Source organism: Hyaena hyaena, unplaced genomic scaffold, assembly GCF_003009895.1.
Source record: "Hyaena hyaena isolate Hyena2069 unplaced genomic scaffold, ASM300989v1 scaffold_375, whole genome shotgun sequence".
Taxonomy (NCBI): domain Eukaryota; kingdom Metazoa; phylum Chordata; class Mammalia; order Carnivora; family Hyaenidae; genus Hyaena; species Hyaena hyaena.
In genome coordinates, this window is record NW_024081006.1 from 1,011,239 (window position 1) to 1,032,373 (window position 21,135).

Genomic DNA, 21,135 nt, shown 5'->3' on the forward strand with positions numbered 1-21,135 from the left:
ACTCTCCAGGGAGGAGTGCTGGTGCTCCCTGTTCATATCTTATGTCCTCCCTCCTCCCCCAAAGGGCCCTCCTCGCAAGGGGAAGGTGACCCAGCGCAGAGCTCCAGGAGGACATGGTTTATCTCTCTCCTCTGGATGTTGGTGCATAGGTCTGATGCCGAGAATCCCACTTCTAACCTGGGGAAGGGCCTGTTCTGAACAGGGCAGGGCAGGGGTGGGGAGAGAACTTGGTTCCTTGAAGACACTGATGAGCTTCTCCATCACTGGTTCTGAACAACCTGGGAAGTTTTTAACATTTACCATGGCCCAAGCCCCGCCTTAGAGATTCTCATTCAATACTGCTTACTGCCATTCCTGGAATTTTTAAAGCTCTGTAAGGGATTCTAATACGCACCTAGGAAGAAGTCCTTTGGACTTATTTGAGTTAATGATTTTCTTTATTATTTGAATGAGTTTGAGTCAGAATTTCTGTTATACTCAGCTTAAAGCATCCCAAATAATAGGACACTCTCTTTGGAATGAAATGCAAGGTCCAGCATTTAAACAGTCTTTAAATTTCATTAGATCATCTCAGGAATTTAGATGTCAATTTCCAGCCAAAAAAATTAAGCCCACTCATTTATTTGAAAAAAATAATTTCTTGTGACTACTCAACCTTCACTTCTAATTCTGAAGAAAATCATCAAGGATACCAAAAAAGGAGTTGGTACCCAAAAAAAATCGAGACTGACAGTAGGTGACTGACTGCCGACACTGAGAAAAACCCCAACACTCAGTTACCCTGGGCAGTACCTAGGTGTTAACCGTTTTATCGCTGTTCAGCTGGATGACATGGAAACTTGACTGCTGTCTAGAGATGAATTTAGGATTTCTATAAATGTCAGCATTTTCACATAGTGGTACCTTGTTAGTTTCATTCTTGTTTTCTTCAATTTCATTTTCAAAAGTATTGTTCTTGATATGTTATGAAATGTGTATCTTTGCAGCACAGTGAATGAGTAAGAGATGCCACGTGGAGTATACAAATATGCTTCAAATCCCAAAGACTGACTAGAATCTAGACTGTGAACATCCAGAAATTAGGCAACTTGGCAGCATTTCTTCTTGTTTATTCTAAATTAACTGGAGCATCATTTTGCATATGAGGCCTTCTTCAGTTTTGGGACTGTGTGGTGGTGGGTGTATATATGTATGTGAGGCAGGTTAATGCTATACGTTTCCAGTTCTTTACACTTTCTTGTTAATGGAATTCCTGATATATCTGATGGGGCATATGGAAGATTTCAGGTAAATGTTGCAGATCACCTGAAGGTGACTGATCTTGGAGGTGGATCTGAAAGGCCCTTTCTGTGGACAAGGGATAATTGGAATGGGTATATTTAATGAGATCAGATGATCTTTAGGAGTTCAGCAAAGAGGCAGAAATAAAAAGACAGGAAACTTTGAAGGAGAACGATAAGAAGATCAAAGGTGAAACAGTCATTGGGAAATACTACCAAGAAAGCCAGGAACCAGAGTGTGGTGAGGGGTGTATGAAGAAATGGTGAGGGAAGTGGCCCCTTCTGTAACTGCTTTTCCAGTTGAAACACTTTTATCTTCTTCTCTCTTATTTTCAAATATAGCCCATATATAACTTTTTAATAACAAAGATAATTTGTTCATGGTTTATTAAAATCATTGTACTTCGAGTTACTGCTGTTAAAGTTTGCATGTACTGACCTAAGAAACTTTGGAGAGTATTCTTACTGTTCTGACAGGAAATAAGGCTACAGACAGAACTGTGCTAAGTTGGTGACAATTTTGAGGGAAAGGAGGGAGGGCTTTGCCATCATGTTAAATAAAAAGGAAGTTTGGGCATTTGATTATATTCTGGTGATCCATATTTTCGAGACATTTTCAATACTTTGGCTGCAATATCATGTCAGTGCTGAGAAGGCTGTTGGTTATTGTTTTTTTCATCTGCTTAAAAAGTTGTTCATGACCAACTGTACTTCACAGGCAGAGAAACACCCCAGACCAAGGTTAAGATTATGTGAGCCAAGGTTACTAGGTGAATCAAATTCAATTTACAACAAAGTTAATCACATGCATTTATAATGATAGACATGCTTATTAAGAGGTTTAATAAAGCAGGAATGGTGAACTCTCTGTGTAAATGACTATACTTAGTATTTTTACAGTTGAGAATTTAAAAAAAATTTAGTATTTATTTTTGAGAGAGAAAAGGAGAGACAGAGCATGAGTGGGGGAGAGGCATAGAGAGAGGGAGGCACAAAATCTGAAGCAGCCTCCAGGCTCTGAGCTGTCAGCACAGAGCCTGATGTGGGGCTCGAGCTGCAAGATCATGACCTGAGCTGAAGTTGGACACTTAATCAACCGAACCACCCAGGCACCCCAGGAGAATTTTTTTTTTTGTTTTTCTTTTCTCATCTAATTAGTTCTTCATATCAATGCTAACACGCTTTTCTGGTACCATCCATGTTTTTTAATTTTATCATTATTGCCACAAAATAGAAAGGTCCTGAATTTTCCCAACATTTTCTGTTTCCTCTTGGGGCCTTTACTAACCTAAAACATGCTTTTACTTTAATTAGGAAAATTAACTTCCTTTGGGTGTAGGCCTTGGGGAAAGGAAATCACCTTTGAACAAAGAGAAAAACACCCCCTTTCCAGGCAAAAAACAGCCTCCAGACGTGGGCACTCTTCTTAGTGAGCAGAGCACAGGCTGGGCTTTTGCACCCTGCAGCGTGGCTCTTGTGAGCCCTGCACAAACTATTACTCACTGCTCTGTATCCCCATCCTTTTCTCCCAGGCTTCAGTGTGAGGTTCCTGGTGTTTACCACCTGCAATATTTCCACATGTATGAATTCCTGACACATGGACATCTTGGCGCAGGATACTGGCGGGGGTGGGAATCAGGGGTTTGGGGAAAGAGAAAAAGCTGCAGTAAAGGTGCTCAAGCTGCTGCCTGACCCAGCAGCTCTAGCACAAGGGAGAATCTAAAAGGTGTTCCTGAGCCTTCAGGTTTCAAGGCAAGGGGAAAGCTGCCTGCCTGACCCAGCTACACCCCCCCCCCCCCCCCCCCCGCCATTCAGTAGGCCTCCAATTCCTAGGACAGGAGCGAAGCCATTCTTCCTGGAATTAAAGCTCATTCAATTAAACATACAGCTTTCTGGAAAAGTTAACACAGGGGTTTCAAAGACTAAATGATGAAGTGCTAGGGGCGGAAGATTTAAAAGCAGGAAGATGCCACGTAGGTGAGGGTGGGGCTGCCACTGAGGGGGAAAGAGGAGGCCAACCTCACCGTCCCCACAGCTCAGCCTCTGGACTCAGCTGACCATCTGCACGCATAATTCAAAGCCCTCATCTTTGTGCCATGCACATGTGCACTTGAGGACAAAAGTTACTGTCCCCAAGGCAATGTGGCATTGAAAGGCTAAATTATTAACAAGTGTCAAGAAAGGTCATTGGAAGGAAGCAAATGCTATTAATGACATCTAATTTAACACGATTTAAACTGACAGGAATTTCTGGCCAGGGATTCTCACTCTTTCTAACTGCTTCACTTGAGCTCTTCTCCAAGTACTGTCTATGGCTCCGGGGCAGTGTTCAGCACGGGTTCAGTCTGGCATCTCTGCATTTTTATGGACATGATGGAGATGAAGACAAATGATGGAGGAGTAGTGTCTGATTCCCAAAGGGCATCATCTCGCTGTCCTAAAAAGGGCATTACAGTCAAGGTTCAGCACTCAGCTTCCTGTGGTTCTGCTTTCACAGGCTCCTCTGATATTTTGGTTAAAAATAAATTTACTGAAGCATAAAGATACTAAAAGTTGGTTATGAAACCTGTTTATTAAGCTAAATTAAAACATTCATCCTATAAGCTGTTGACAACAGAGAGCTCTTTATGATGCTCCTTGCAATGTTCACATTTCTTGGAAATGGAATTAGGTATTTGGGGTAAGGCAAAAAGAGGGAGACGGGAGGAAGGAATGCTCCTGCAAAGATACATGGTCCACTTTCCCTGACCTTGGGTTGGTGTGCTGCTGAAAGACTGTGAACAAGGTTCATATAACACCTTATGAGTAACTAAATGTCATGCTTCAAATATCCGAGCTCATTTTGGCCTTACGTTGTAATTCCTCAGAAGCTAGAAAAACTGATGATGTCTAAATTCATTTTGTATCTATTCATTTCAATAAGCTATTATTAAATGGGAATGTATTTTAAATGGGACTGTATTTTAATCCAGTTATCATTAGTATTATTGACTAAACAATGAGAGATTACAAATATATATTTATTAATTGAAAAAACTCTATAATTAGACATACTCTAGATGCCAGCTTTCAATTCTACCCGGAAAGCCAACAAAGAAATCCATTACAATCAATACTTTCCACATAATACATGTTCTTAGGAAGCACACATCACTGACTGAAGAGAAAATCAGATAACTAGGAAAATCCTGGCCTCCTGGGAATGCCACTGTTCAATTTCTCTCCTCCAACCACCGATCTAACTCAAGTTGCCTAAAAACCCACCAATGAAACATCACTGACACAACAGAACCGGCTCTTGTCAAAGGCAAATGCTTCAGGGATGGATTAAACACTTTGGCAATTAATACCTTAGGGATTATTTGTGCATTGAACTGTCTGGTTATATTCTCCTACCACCTTTCCATGTGGTCATGGACTTTTCTAAAGCTTCCCCATACCAGAGACTGGTTTAGGAGTGGCCAGGGGATTTCATTCCGGCCAACTATTGAGATGGGAGGAAAGCCTGCTGGGGAGCTTCTGAGTAGCCTTTTCTAGAAGATGTTGTGTGTGTTAGGGACGGGGGGATGGCAGGATATATACCAGGCTTATGACAGCCCTCTTGAGAACAGGATGGGCATGAGGGGAGGACAAAGCCTCACCAAGGATAGCAAAATGAAAGTTGATGATGTCAATGAACAGCTGAATTATCCAATTCTAGACTTGCCTATCTCAGGACTCCTGTTATCTGAAATAATAAGCAACAAATTTCCTCATATGAGATAATAATTTCTTTCATTTTTACCACCAGCAAATTGATATAATCCCAACCATTTTCCATTCTGCCAGAGGCTGTGGGGGAGAAGAAAACACCTACAACCGACATTGTTGACTGCCTACTCAATCTCCACCACCACTCTCTGTCCAAGAAAGCTGTTCGATTTTCATAAGGAAAAATAATTTTGCATTTAATAGAAGAAGAAATATGTTTGTGGTTCAAGCCTGATCTCTCACGGGAAGCCTGTCTAGATCAAAAAACAAAAAACAAAAAACCCATGATGGCCTATCTTCTGCATCCACATTACTACTTATCTGGCATTAAACCACAGAATGTCTCTCATGTTGATAAGTTAAATTCTTATTGCTTCTCAGCCTTTTGGCTAAGATCAAGTGATAAGTTAAATTCTTATTTAGTTTAATTATTACTTAACTTTTGATGTGGTCCCCTCTCCCCCAATTTTACTGCAAGCACCCTTACTGGGACTACTCCCTTACATTTCTTATATAGATACGTCTTAACTTTCTCAATTCCTAGAACATAACCTGAAGTACATTGGGTAGCGTTCAGGTTGTCTATACTTTCAGAAGTAAACATAAGTCTACTTTCAAATTAGTTTTCATTCACCTGACACTTTGTGTTATTCTTTCTTCATAAAGAATAGATCAATGAATATTACAAAAATAATTCTATTAGTATGACCATGGCCCATGTCCACACTACTAAAAGGTGATGACGACTCCATGCGGAGGTCACAAAGACACAGCACAAGCACCCCGGTGGTGCTGTGAGTCTGCAGGTGGTGTATGCTTCACTACACATTCTGTTTTATGTAGGGAGTTCTAGCTCAGACCATTTTGATTTCCTGCAGTTTAGAGAGGATTCTGAACCATGGATAACTTTAGATATTTGGAGACTGGTATGTATGTAATCATCACAAAGCACAGCAAAATGTCTTGCAGTTCATCAGAACTTGAAAAAATGTGTTAATTGGCTAATGTGCTTAAGCATTAGAACTTACAAATCCATTTTAGTTTTTCTTATGTTCAGTATTTTCCCTATTCTTGAATGTTAGCAAAGATATTCTTGGAAAATGATTTGGCAACAATTGTGGAACATGACTAACAGTGCTAAAACAAGTAAAAAAAAAAGAAATTACTGAACAGTCAGATGAATGACCCAACTAAAATAGATTTCTAGAAAACTAAGTATTGGATGCCATTTACATTATCATGGAAAATTAAAAGTATCAAAATTTTCAGTTCTGTTTTCAAGACTAAAAAAAATGAGAGCTTGCTGAAAACCAGAGTTTGTATTGGGAAACAAAGCAGAGGGAAAATGGTCTTCCAGAATAAATGCTAATTCTCAAAACAACACTACCACTGATAATGAAGGTAAATTTTTAAAACTTCCTACTAGTTTGCTCACATTTCAGAGAGGAAGTATAATGATATCTTTCATAAACATATGACATGAAGCTTAATATGTTACTTCTTTAAAGATTTAGCTGAGTTCTGTATCCTATTATATGGCCAAAAAAGGGGCATTAACAATAATAAGTGGGATATATCTTCATCTACAGAATATAGCCTGTGGATTACAGAAAGGCATTATATGATATATAAAAAGATAATACTCAGAGGACATAAGTTCTAGGACCTAAAAATGATGCTTATTCACAATGTGTCACACATATTGATTTTGAAGATCATCTCTCAATTACATTAGAGCCATTATAACCAGATCTCACCACACTTAGGTTGATAGCTACTACAAGATTATTTTGTTTTAATGTCTGTTTTCAGCTGCTATTTTAACCTTTGGTTCACTGACATCAACAATTTCTTGATCCTGGGCCACTTTAAACGATCAACAGAGTCTTGAAATCTGCAAGTTACATATAGTTTATGGCTCTTGGGGAGCCAAAGCAAGAGAGATCTTTGCTTCAGCTTCTGACTACTTGCTTTTGTGAGAAACTGATGATGATGATGACGTTAACGAAAAACAACCTTGAACTTTTTGGAAGACACAGAATGCCCCTATATGATACCAAGCTGGGCTGAAAATTAAAGCGACACAGGTTCAAGGGATGGCGGGTGTCCTGTCATAGATTGGTGGTATATGGCTCCCATGGGAGAATGCGTCCTAGCTATGGGCCTGGACATTTTCCAGCTGCGTACCATTAGGCTGTGATAAGCAACAGTCTCAGCATACACCAATAAAAGTTACTTCTCATTCATACTTCATGTCTGCCTACGGCTGGCATAGCAAAGGAGAGGGCTCAGGAAGATCACGTAGTGGCTAGTGGCAGCACACGAGTGTCATTTCCGCTCACAACTCACTGGACAGAACGAGTCACGTGGCTCTGACAAGGAGGCCTAATCCTACCAAGCACCTCAGAATGGGGGAGAAATGGAATTACCCGGCAAAGAGCACAGACTACATTATTTCATAAGAGAATAAGATACTCTATTACTTGAAAAATCAGGGGCTTTCTCTTGAAAATTTCTGCCTACTTCCCACAAGTTAGAAAATACATTAAATTTTGAATAATGATTTTACATTCTGTTTTTTGTTCATAACAGGTATACATAAACAGTTATACTTACACTAGTTCTATTTTTGCCTGACATATCAGTTTTAAGTCACAGTTACCACCATAAAGAACAGTGATTAATTGGTGCTGTCGACCAATCCATAGGCCACCAAAATATGACAGAATACAAATAGAACGTATCTCCACAGCCTTTTTCATTTGTTACTCCTTATTCTGCTTCCTCATAGACACGTTCTTTGTACAGGCGACATCTCTTATAATTTATGATGCCACTATGTTCTGTTTTTTGTTGTGAGTTTTAGTTATTAATTTTAATCTAAGTTATATATGTAACACTTTGAAGCGTCATATGGTTCAAAAAGGCCTGTTATGACAAACAGTTCACACAGCCCCACCCTCCACCCTCCACTTCCTGCTCTCCAGAAGGAACCACTTTCAATTCTTTTACCCATTTTTTTTTTAAATCTAGATATCTCTGGCTTATATTGTTGTCACTTGATTTTTCTGGAAAGCATTAAACACTTATTTTCCACTAAAGAAGAAAGCAATTTATTTAGGTCTACTAACCAATTTTATCATGATTTTGGTTAGATTCATAGTCAATAGGTTTTCATTACAATGTTTATGTAAATTTTAGTCATGGCTCAGTTACAAGGTTTATCATAACCTTTCTTTCCTTTTTCTGACACTCTGTTTTTCTTTGGAGTTACAGTTTGTCCTGTGTTTTGTTTTGTTTTTTAATATTTATGAATGTTTGAGAGAGAGTGAGAGCAGGAGTGTGAGCAAAGGAGGGGCAGAGAGAGCGCGGGGGACAGATGATCCGAAGCAAGCTCTGTGTGGACGGCAGCGAGCCTGATATGGGGCTCGAATTCACAAACCATGAAATCATGACCTGAGATGAAGCTGGACACTCAGCTGACTGAGCCACCTAGGCACCGCTGTCCTGTTTTTAATGGCTTAGTTTTTACAAAGTTAATTCAAACCCAAACTCACCCCTAGTTTAAATCTTTCAATTTGTTCAAATATATTAGTTGTTCCCCAAATATCATCTTTTAGAGAAAACTTTTTGGAACCTTCTAACTTGTTCCAACCTGGGTTGGCTGCTGCTCTCTGGACCTGCTAAATAGCTGTGCTATATGTAATCTTGGGATCTCCTCATATTATCATTCTGAGGAATCTTCTTGTTTTGCTCTGGATACTCTGTTTCCTTGTTCTCAGGAACTCCCCATCCTGAGTGTATGTCCTCATTTCTGTAAGCACATTCCCCAGTGGATTCTGAGAATGGGTGCATGAGGATAAAGTTTTTGAATCTTGAATATATGAAAGTGGCTTAATTCTAATCTCGCACTTAATTAGTTTGTCTAGGTATTAGAGCTAGGCTGGAAGTAATTTTCTCTCAGAACTTTAGAGGTATTTCTCCATTGCCTTGCCGGTGTTGCTGTGAACAATTTGTAGTTATTCTAATTCCTGATCCTTTCTTGGCAACCTTTCTTTTCCCTCAGTTCTCCAATTTTGGAGGATATCTCTTTGTTCTCGGAGTTCTGAACTTTTTCAGCGATATGTCTGGATGTGGGTTTAATTTTACTTGTGTGGGACTTTTGATGGACTTTTTTGATCTGAAAACTCAGGTCTTTCATTAGTGAACATTTAATTAATAGGACTTTTGATTATTTTCTTCGTTTTCTCTATTCTCTGGAACTTCTATTTTTCTAGAGTTTGAACCTCTTAGGTTGGTTCTCTAATTTTCTTCTATTCATATCTCTTTCCATTTCTGTCTTGTACTCTATTTTCTTGGGCGATTTCCTCAATTTTATCAATTCCAACTCTTTTACTCAGCTTTACACTTCAGATATCATATTTTGATTTCTAATAGCTTTTGTTGTTCAACTCTGAATGTGTTCTTCTTTATTTTTCTTGCATCAACTGTTTTCTCCCAGTTGCTTTCTTCTATTTGTTTTTGCCTATCTGTAGCTATCAGATGCTCTCCTCAAGTGTCTGGTGATCCCTGACTCTCCTGCTCATGTATAGTGTGAACTAAAAGCTAAAAGAAAGCTCTGTGTTTGGATAGAGCTGTGGAGGTTGGGTTCACTGTAAAATGAACTGGTTGTTTACCCAGAGAACCCCTAAAGTCAGTAATTTGTGTTTCTAAAAATTTATAATTTGGGGAGCATCTAGGTGGCTCAGCCAGTTAAGGATCCAACTCCTGTTTTGGCTCAGGTCATGATCTCAGAGTTGCAAGACAAATCCTGGGAGCTTGAGCCCTGTGATAGGCTCTGCGCTGAGTGTGGAGCCTGTTTAAGATTCTTTCTCTCCCTCTCTCTGCCCGCTCCCTCTGTTTAAAAAAAAAAAAAAAAAGGAGGAAGAGGAGGAGGAGAAGAAAAAATTTATAACTTCTGTCTAGAGAAAACTCTTCTAATCTCCTGCCGGCAGGGATAGACATACTGGTATCCTGGGAAGCAAGTGGCGTAAGGCGTGGGGATCTCAGATCCACTATTTAAATATACTCATCATTCCTTTTCTTTAGGGTATACTCAGTGTGCCTGATCTCTCTCGGTCCAGGGACATTCTGTTTTATACTTTGCAGAGGAGTAAACCTCCAGTCTTCTGCCAGTGTGGGAAAGGGAATCTTACTACTTTTTTTGGTCTTTTGTTTTAATTTCACTATGGTTAACATACAGTGCTGTATTAGTTTCAGGTATATAATACAGTGATTTAACAATTCCATACATCACCTGGTGCTCATCACAAGTGTGCACTTTAACCCCATCACCTATTTTATCCATCCCTTTGTTTCTTGAAGAGCAAGTTCCAATTTCACTCCATTTCTAGTTCCTGAGCCGCCAGAGGACTTTACAATGTGAATCAAGTTGCTTCTTGGTTTTTACCTACTGCTGACTTAGCCTTTAGCTTCCTTAGGCTGTTAAGTTAGTTACCACTTAACATCTGATTTACAATAACAAATTTTTGTTGCTGTAGTCTTTTCTCCTGTCTTCTTCTCATTTGAGGGCTGGTTTCATTTTAATGACCCTAACTGTCCTTGGAATGGGGTTAGGAGGGAGCAGAGCTAACTGCCTGCATTGGAGCTGCCATCTTTAAGTGAGAGTTCCATTCTGCTCGTCTACCAATCACAGTTCTTACACGGTGGAAGGGACCCCAGGAGACTAAGTAGTGAACTCTTCTCTTTGGAGAGCAAAGTGTGTTGTTTAATCTGCAGATGAGGTTTAATCTGAAGTAGCAGGAATCTGAGTGTCTTGCCCAAGGTCATACCCAGTCATACTGACAGACATCATACTGTTATCTAGTCTACGTCTCATAAACAGTTATCCCTCAAAGGTTTTAACGAGTTTTTTGTTTTATTTTTCTTCTAATTTAAAGCTATTTCACCAATAGCTAGGTCCTTTTCTGTAGGATCTTACACATGCATCCTGTTCCAATCGGCAGGTGGATTCTTTATATTAGAATATTAGGTGCCAAACTACCAATAAGATGTGGCTAAATGTTTTATTTTTTTGTGAAGTTAGTTTAAAAAAATTTCAGACACAACCAGAATTTTAAAGTGGTTGAGATGCTTTATGTATGTCCTTCTGGACAACGTATATAAAGAACCTTTGAGAGCTGCTATCAATAGACCAGCATTTAAATAAACTTGCATAACTTTTTAAAACAAGAGGTAAAATAACTATTTTTACTTTTCAAGAAATAAAACTGAAAAAAAAAACCCATCTTAGTTTGTTTTATAAGTGACTTAATCTATTTTTTGGTATAATGCTATTTGATACGTTCTAGGGGAAAAAACAAAAACAAAAATATAGGCTTTGACCAAAACACATTTGCAGAGGAAGAAAGTAGAGATTTGGGATCCAACTTTATTTAAATTGATGCTACTCTTTTCTACTGGAATGCAGGCCATGGCCTTAAAATATTACTAAGTGATGATAAAATTAAAATAATTTGATTAAGGTATTCATTTTAGTCTGTAGTCACGTTAAGAGCTTTATAGAACTCGGCACTAAACAAGTTTTAATAAATGCAGCACTCTAGAGGAAAATGAAGGATAAAAGAAAAACTGTCCTTAAATACTTACAGATTCTTTTCTGCCCATAGTTTTGCTGTGTGAGCGGGACCGAGAGATGTTGCTAAAAAAGGAATCCTTTTTAGTAGCAGATGAAGGTGGGGAGCCAGTGAATTCTCTTCCTCCAGGCAAACTTTCAGTGCTTGGGGATGAACTGATGGTTTTAGAACTTTGTCCTGCAAGAAAAATTAAGAGGCAATAATGAAACACTAGCCTTTCTCACTAAAGCTACTTTATTCACTGCCTTTAATACAGGATCAATTATGGTACATAATTTTGTTCGCACTGTTAACGTAAGGACACTGAGCAGTTACTAAAATGCACACATTTTTACGTAGCAGAAAAGCTGCCAATTTTTTAAAAACAATGAAATGCCACTGTACTTTTCCACGTGTAATTTATGCTACAATAGTCTAAGTGTTGCACACATAAAAACCAACAACAACAAAATATAGTTTTCAGAAATGACAGGTTACATAACTGGATTTTCCTTCACTAAAGGAATCACCCTCAGTGACAGACACCAGAAAACTATTATACTACATATTATATTAATATTAAAAAGTATAAATCCTTCAGCAGTTTTTCAAAAGAGACTCTTTCCTTTTCACTAACTGCAGAACAGATATGTGGCTACACCCCGCCTATGGTAGAAGCATCTGAAAAATGGGACAAGGCGCTGGCTCACAGGGCCTCATTCTAGACCGTTCTTACAATAGAGTGGGTGTATCTGTGATGCCCAGCAACTATCACTCTGCTTGGCAAATGGCCTTTCCAGAGGTCAACTCCTCTTAGAATGGATCTCTGATTTATCAAATTCCAACTTAGTGATAGTATTGATTGCCCTATATCTCACAGAAAAGCCCTGCACTATTTCCCCTTAATTCCAGAAATTAGCTTACTAACATTTTCATCCCTTTTGGGAATGTAAAACATTTAGACCTTAAGAAAATGGAGTCACTAGAACATGTTTCCAAAGGGGATGATGGAGCATTCCATCTGGAGATCTGAAGGGAAAGCCCAGGCACCACAAGTAGTCTTGCCTTGAGACAGAAGAAAGATATTAGACTTCGCTGTCCTTCCCACGCCTTGGACACACAGCACAAGACAGCACCGGGTGGCACACCCAAGCCTCACCTGGGCAGCTCCTGAGGCGAGGAGGCAGTGTTCTCAACGAGCTTATAGCCCATAAGTGGCACAGCGGTTCTGAAGCTCTCTATAAACCTTTTAAAGCTTTTAACGGATAGGAACAACAGTAATAATTTCTTTTGCTGGATTAAAACTTAAAGCCTAGGGGCACCTGGGTGGCTCAGTCGGTTAAGGGGCTGACTTCGGCTCAGGTCATGATCTCACGGCTCATGAGTTCGAGCCCTGCGTCGGGCTCTGTGCTGACAACTCAGAGCCTGAAGCCTGCTTCTGATTCTGTCTCCTTCTCTCTCTTCCCCTCCCTTGCTTGCACTCTGTCCCTCTCTCAGAAATAAACATTAAATTTTTTTAAATTAAAATAAAAAAACCATAAAGCCTATTCTTAGAGGCACATTCTTAAATCTACTGCCGTGGTGCCCTGCCCAAACCCCCCTGCAGGACCAAGACACAGGCAGTGCTGGCTGATGTGGGTTCTTATGAGCTCCTCTCTGGAAGTGGCCCTCCGCTGAAGAGAGCTGCTCTAGGGTCATGCCCCCTCCCCGGATGAGCTCCAATGCAGTGACTGGCTGCGGGTGACAAAAGATAAAGGCTGGCCCTCCTGCCTCGAGGCCGACTACTCTGAAAGGCCAGCCCGGTCCCGGAGGGTCCAGCCACGACTACAAAGCAGTTCCACTCCTCCTCAGCTCAGTGCTGCTCCTTTCGCTCCCCAGATGCACCCCCCACCCCGCCCCGCCCAAAGCTTCCTACCCACAAATCTTTATCTCATAGTTTATTTCTCAGAAATTCTGACTCATGACAGTTATTCAGAATTATTTTACATTGTAGGCATTTTTAAATGTACTAAATTGAGACCAAATTCTTAGGCCACCTCAGGCATGCACATACTCTTTACTCATAACCAGACACTGGGGAACAAGCTCCATGCAGATGCATCGTATGAAATGTCCACAGAACTCTGTCCAGCACTAAGGACGAGGGATGGCCACAATAAGGGCTCTCAGAAAGTTCTGAAAATAGCAGTACAAGAGAAATACAGACTTCTATGTACACTAACTAACCTACAATCCGAGGTGATAAAAGCAAACACAGAAGTGTAAATGACAGGACTCTGGAAGCACAAAAGAGGGAGCATCTGATCTTGTCTCAGGCAATGAGAAGTGTGTGCTCCATCTTCAAACCTGAAGAGCAGGTGGTGAGGGGTGGTGGTGGTGGTGGTGGCCGCAGTGGCTTGGGGAGGGTCGTGTTTAGCAGAGAACACAGTACATACTGAGGCGATTGGTAAATACTACTGGGAACATCTAGCTCAATCAGAGCTTGACTGAATCCCTTGGAGTTTCCTGCTGTCCATATGAAATTGAAAATGACACCGATACCAATGCAAAATAAGATTAAGTCCAACAGAGTGTTTCTTTTTTTATCTGATGATGATTTCAAGGGTGTTCTGGGGGAAAGAGAGAATCAAAGAAGTTCTTTCTAAAAGCTGCTGGTAGGGGCGCCTGGGTGGCTCAGTTGGTTGAGCATCCGACTTCGGCTCAGGTCATGATCTCACGGTTCATGGGTTCGAGCCCCGCATCAGGCTCTGCGCTGACAGCTAGCTCAGGGCCTGGAGTTGGCTTTGGATTCTGTGTCTCCCTCTCTCTCTGACCCTCCCCTGCTCATGCTGTCTCTCTCTCTCTCTCAAAAATAAATAAAATATTAAAAAAAAAAAAAAGCTGCTGGTACCCTACATGTGAGCTTATTTTCCCTCTTGGTCATCCAGCCCCAGGGGGAGGGAGGAACGAGGGAAGGTGAGATCTAAATAGGGCCAGGTAGATCAAGAAGCACATTTTGTTCCCATGCTGAGGGGTCTGGCTTTTAAGTTGTCAGCAGATGATGAGAGAGACTGCAGATTTTAAGGAAGAAAGTAGCGTGAGGATTAGAGGAGCTTGGCTGAATAAGGCATCTCCTGCACGTGCCCACACGTGAGATCGCGAGGGCTGAACCTAAGGCTGTGGTGGTAGATTTGAGAGATGTTTACAAGGCAGAATGCCTCAAACCGGCACCTGCTGGGTCTGACCCACCTGAGCTGGGACTAAGCCCAATGGCTATCTAGCTGTGGGGCCTTCAACAATTCACTGACCGTCCATAAGCCATGGTTCTCATCTATGTAAGTGAGACACCTACTTCATACGTGCTTTGTGTCCCAAGCGGGTAACGTGTATAAAAGGCTCCGGGTGGCTTAGCATACCAGATGATACACTAAGTATTCAGCAGACAGAATCCGTCACTAGCGCAGTGGTGACTCCCAAATCTGGAGCAGGCGGTGCACTGCGCGGGACTGTGGGTTACTGAGTTGCTAGTCCTCTCCCCTGAGGGTTATTCTCACGTTAGCTGCACCTTCCACAGACCCTGGCCAACTAGCCCTCAGCACACACGGGCCTACGACACAGGCACCCACAACCCTGCCTAGCAGGATGGCTGGAAGCCAGGCCCTGCTCTAGTGCTCTGCTTGTTAAGAGGCGTGCCCTGGTGTGAGCCACATCTGCACAGGAGGCGGAGATTTTTCTAAAGGGCACAAAGATGCTTTCTGGACTAGCTATGGCTGTGTCTAGGTATATTAAATCTTTCCTTCATTCTCTTTTCCGCTCTGAAACATTCAATAAAAGCTTTGTGTCCCGTGTGTGCTACATATGAGTGAAGGTTATTTGTCAAGAGCCCAAGCTGACTGAATGAGCCTTAAAGGCATCGTGAGGAGCCTACAGAATGTCCGGGAAGGAGAAAGGGGAGAAAGTATTTATTAAGCTCCTACTATGTCCCATGAATAATATTTTTGTGAATTTTCTCTCATTCAACTCAATGGGAACTAAGAATGGGGCCGGCGTGTATTCCTAAATGGACAAAAAAGAACCCCTATAAACCCGAGACCAGCTGGAGGAGCTGGACACGGGACACCCAAAGGCAAAACGTTCAGAAGGCTAGGAAATCTCGGGCTGGGGGATCACTGGTGGGGAGGCATAGCTCAGAAGAGCAAAAAGGGAAAGGCCTGGGAAGCCTAGTGCTGTGGCCACCAAAAGGGGATCAGAGAAAATGAAAGACATCTGGTCCCTGTCTGGTAATATTTTGTCACCTCACAGAGCTGAGTGACAGAAAGCAAGAGGACTGATGTTTATGCATTAAAAACATACATCTTGGTGTCACAGGCGAGTGAATGGAAGCAGGTTCTAAATGAAGCCCCTGGAAATAGACCTCGTCTACCTTGACCACAGAGTCTGAGCACTGTTGGATGCAGTGCTTACATGCAAACATGTGGTTTGTCAGGAATGTCAGAAATATTTTTTAATTTTAATGTTTAGTTTTGAGAGAGAGGTAGGGGGCGAGGGGCAGAGAGAGAAGAAGACACAGAATCTGAAGCAGGTTCTAGGCTCTGAGCTGTCAGCACAGAGCCTGACGCACGGCTCGAACTCATGAGCTGTGCGATTAAGACCTGAGCCGAAGTTAGACGTTTAACTGACTAAGCCATCTAGATGCCCCAGAAATAATTATTAAAGAGAGAGAAGATGGAGGAGTTGAGTTGGGTCTTTCAGAATTTGATTCTGAAAACCAGAGATATTTGAAAAAACATACCAGCGCTACCCTCATCACCACCAGCCAAGCAGGCTGTACCCATGAATCCTTACTATGGGACAGGTGCGGTGGTAACTTCCCACAACCAGTCCTAAAGCAGCTGTTCTTTTCCTTTCTTTCCAGATACGAGGTTGAGTGACATCCCTAGGTCACCCAGCAAGGCAGTGATGGAGGCAGAATTCAAACCCGGACCCAACTCCAGAGCCCATGCTGGGAGAGTTGCACCAGCCTGCCCCTCGATAAAGGCTGTAGCACATGTGAGCTAAGATTAAAGACAAATGGAATGAGGTCTTTTGAAAGTAAAGGGCAAATTCTGTCCTTGTTCTTGGTCCAAAAACTCATTTATTCAATGTCTTTTGGAATAAGTTTTCCACAAAAATGCATTTTCTAACTGATGCTTCCCCAAATTTGTTTTACGTACTCTTATGCTTCTCTGCCTCCTTAAGGTGATTATCCAGAACATAACGGAACTGCCTGTCCTGCTTCAGGACTATTGCTTCTCAACAACAAGCAGAGTGGCCAACACAGGGTCATTCATGAGGATCGCTTTTGGCTTCTCAGTCTCTCCTCTGGCTCCTGTGAGTAGGAGCTCTTTGTCCCATCGTTACTATGTCTTACTCCAATTAATTCGGCCTCTCTTTTCTTTCTTCTACCAATTTGCTGCATGTCATCTGCACTCACTGGGGCATTTCTTTTAGTGCTTTGTTCTCGAACGTCCAGAGGGGAGTCCTCTCCAGACATGTGAGCTGGTATTGCGCTAATGTGACTTGCACGTTACTCCTCAGTTTAAAACCTATTTTTTTTCTAGAAGGAATTATAGAAAACTTAACAATGGCTACCCTTAGGGAAATTGGTTGGCAGAAACAAGTCATAGGAATAGAGACTTTTTTTGTTTGTTTGTTTTTCCCATTTAATGGCTTTACTTAATTGGGATGGTCTAATGTTGTATGTGTTTTAGATTTACCTTAATAATGTCAACAGTGGTTATCTGGGCAGGGAGAGTTTTGACCTTTTCCCCCTTTTATAATTTTTAAAAACACCCTGATGTTATACAATGATATCTAGGTGTGCATGCACGCATGTGTATATATATATATATTTGTATCTGCAACATAAATATGTACACATCAGAATAAATATTAAAAATGGTTATGGCAGGGGCACCTGGGTGGTTGAAGCCTCTGACTTCAGCTCAGGTCATGATCTCCCAGTTCATGGGTTTCAGCCTCACGTGGAACTCTGTGCTGACAGCTCAGAGCCTGGAGCCTGGTTTGGATTCTGGGTCTCCCTCTTTCTCCCTGCCCCTCCCCCACTCATGCTGTCTTTCTCTCTCGAAAATAAACATTAAAAGAAAATTGAAAAAATGGGGCACCTGGGTGGCTTAGTCGGTTAAGCGTCCGACTTTCGCTTAGGTCATGATCTCGCGGTTCGTGGGTTCGAGCCCCGCGTCGGGCTCTGTGCTGACTGCCAGCTCAGAGCCTGGAGCCTGTTTCAGTCTGTGACTCCCTCTCTCTCTGACCCTCCCCTGCTCCGCTNAAAAAAAAAAAAAAAAAAAAGAAAATTGAAAAAAAAAAAAAGGAAAAAAACCCAACCTGATGTTATACAATGATACGTATATGTGCATGTACATACCTATATATATTTGTATCTGCAACATAAATATGTACACACAGGTATAAGTATTAAAAATGGTTCTGGATGGCTCAGTTGGTTAAGCCTCCAACTTCGGCTCAGGTCTTGGTCTTATGGTTTATGGGATTGAGGCCTATATTGGGCTCTGTGCTGACAGCTCAGAGCCTAGAGCCTGCTTTGGGTTCTGTGTCTCCTCCTCTCTCTACCCCTCCCCTGTTTGCAGTCTCTCTTTCTCAAAAATAAACATTTAAATTTTTTTAAAATGGTTATGGCACTAACTTAAGAAATCTAATTTTTCCCCTAATGATCCATTAAGTTACAATACTTACATACTTTTGTTGAAAATTCTAAATTTTCTTTAGAAGTAAGCTCTGTGAGCATGTGAGTGTATGTGTGTGTTTGCATGTGTGTACCTTTATTTTAAAGCTCTATGGTTCCTAAATATCTCTTGAAATAAGTTTTGGGGATAGGTGGGCAATTCTCAAAACTGATTTTCAAGAAACTCAAGTCTTCAAAAACAAATTCTCCCATGGCACATTTTTTATGAACACAACCGACACTGAGAGATATAAAATGGAACTTCCCAACAATTTTCCAAAAACTATTTATTGACTTAAATTGTGGGATTTCATTTTATAGTCAGTGTTTTCCTTCAAAAATAAAGATAAAAATAAAACTCATATAATTGTGTGTTTAAAGGTAAAGATACAAATATAAAATCTCATGAAAAACATTATCAAAGAATCACTGAAAGTACTGTTATTCACTTCAGATCTTGAAATTTACTCCATTAATCCATATTTGGGAAAGTCTCAATGATAGTTTCCTTTCCCTTACAAGTATATCTACCCTTAAAATATTTTATAGGAGAATATAATGGGTGTGGCCCCTCTGATGAAGTTCTTCAACTTCTTGTATTACTGATCCTATTAAGCATAGATTGTTAGAAAGTTTTTTGTTGCCCTACTATTTTAGTTGACTTCTACTTCCCCTTGCTTTTTGATGCTGTGCAGGAAGTATGCTGAAGAAAACAAAAAGTGACTTCTCCAAATCAGGGTAGGTTACTGTCTGTCTCATTTTCTTATCATCATTGTCACTATCATCACCACATATTGAAAGGTTTTTATTTAGGCTTCATGTCTCATAAAGCAGCTGGAGCCTTCCCTATCAGGCTGATACAATCGCTGTCACAGCATAGCAAGCAGGAGGAATTCTGAGCTGGGTATCCAGAAACAGAGCTGGCTCCTGACTGTGTAGGCCTGCCTGTCCATCTAACGCACAGCTCGATGCCCAAGCAACCATGCAAAGCTGCAGGGAAAGCCAAGAGACCAATGAGAACAGAGCCTGGCACATAGTAAGCACTCAACGAATACCTGGCGAATAAATGAGTAAGATGATTCTACCTATGTAACACAAGTGATCTGAACAAAATGATACAACCTCCTTCTGCAAGATTCTATTAAAAATGCAAATTGTTCGGGGTGCCTGGGTGGCTCAGTTGGTTAAGCATCCAACTTCAGCTCAGGTCATGATCTCACAGTTTGTGGGTTCAGGCCCCGCGTCGGGCTCTGTGCTGACCGCCAGCTCAGAGGCTGGAGCTTGTTTCAGATTCTGTATCTCCCTCTCTCTCTGACCCTCCCCTGCTCACGCTCACACACACACTCTCTCTCTCTCTCTCTCTCAGAAATAAATAAAACATTTAAAAAAAATGCAAATTGTTCATGTGGCTCTGGTCTGTAGGAAAAGAAAGACTGAGCAACAGCATAGAAGCAGAAGTCAGAGTAAGCCAGAGAGCCTTTATCTTTCTCTTTCCGTAGGGATAAATTGAGATTCCACAGCCTCTGCAGTAAACTAACTTTAAAAAGTGAGCAAACTAAATAACAAAACACTTGTTAAAAAGTTGCTAGGGGTGCCTGGATGCCTCAGCCAGTTAGGTGTCCCACTTCAGATCAGGTCATGATCTCGCGGTTTGTGGGTTCGAGCCCTGGGTCTGGCTCAGTGCTGACAGCTCAGAGCCTGGAGCTTGCTTTGGTTTCAGTGTCTCCATCTCCCTCTCTCTCTCTGCCCCTCCCCTGATCATGCTCTGTCTCTCTCTCTCAAAAATAAATAGACATTAAAAAAAAATTTTTTTTTAAGTTGCTTGGGGGAGCTCAGAGTTTCATTTTAGGAAATCAATTTAAGTGCTGTGAATTCTCACCATATCAGATGATTACAGTAATATTCATTTAAGTACAGTAACCGACAAAGGTTAAGAGATGCTACTGCACCTCTTTCTTATATAGATCACTTAAGACACCAAGAAAGGTAAACAGCAGTTCTTCATGGAATCCCCAAGCTGAAAAAGCCCTTAAAGGTCAGGGTTCAATTACCTGAATATAGCCAGAAACTCTACCCGTGAAAGAGAACTATATAGAAGTAAGATCTCATCCTTCTACTGCCACAGTATTTTTAAAAGAAGCCAATAAACCACTCATTCTCCTAATCACAATATATATTGTTTTCTGTTAATTTATAAAAAAGCACAGATATTATGAAGACATATCATTACTAGAACAGCATTTTGATACTAAGAGCATGACTATATTATGTGGATATTTTAAATTTAGGAAGGTGTAATTATGAATTTTAATTAATACTGCTATCTTTTCAATCTGAATTTGAATGGAAGATTCTTGAAATTAATCTAGGCTTCCACTTAATACAGAAATCCTCTCTAAAGCATATTTTATCTAAAAGATTATATAATAAAAGATTAATATTTATACATGTTAAAATTCCATAGGAGGTGCTAAATGTGAATTACTATTATTTCTGTATTCCTGAAATACAGATTTTGAACAAGTAGTTATGATATTTAAATGTGATCTTTTTATTTTAAATCACTTCCAATTACATACGGAGATTTCTTGCACTGTTAATACGATTCATAATGCAAAGCCTGTACTTAGAAACTTATTTCAAAATTAAGCTGTAATTCTTTTAGGTAAAATATAGTAAATATTTCTGGCTAGTACATATAATAATATGCATAAAAACAGCATATAAGTCATCTAATCTCAGAAGTGATTTGTCAAATACTGCCATAGAG

At 40.7% G+C, this 21,135-nt stretch overlaps 1 protein-coding gene across 6 annotated transcripts in view; it reads right to left on the reverse strand.

Moving 5' to 3' along the window:
• Positions 1–21,135, reverse strand: part of TBC1D5 (TBC1 domain family member 5) — a 540,103-nt gene that overhangs the window by 45,249 nt on the left and 473,719 nt on the right. For all 6 annotated transcript variants that reach the window (XM_039250589.1, XM_039250592.1, XM_039250590.1 and 3 more), the window contains one exon: positions 11,679–11,842. In XM_039250589.1, coding sequence (XP_039106520.1) covers positions 11,679–11,842 — 164 coding nt within the window. The remainder of the gene's footprint in view (positions 1–11,678; positions 11,843–21,135) is intronic.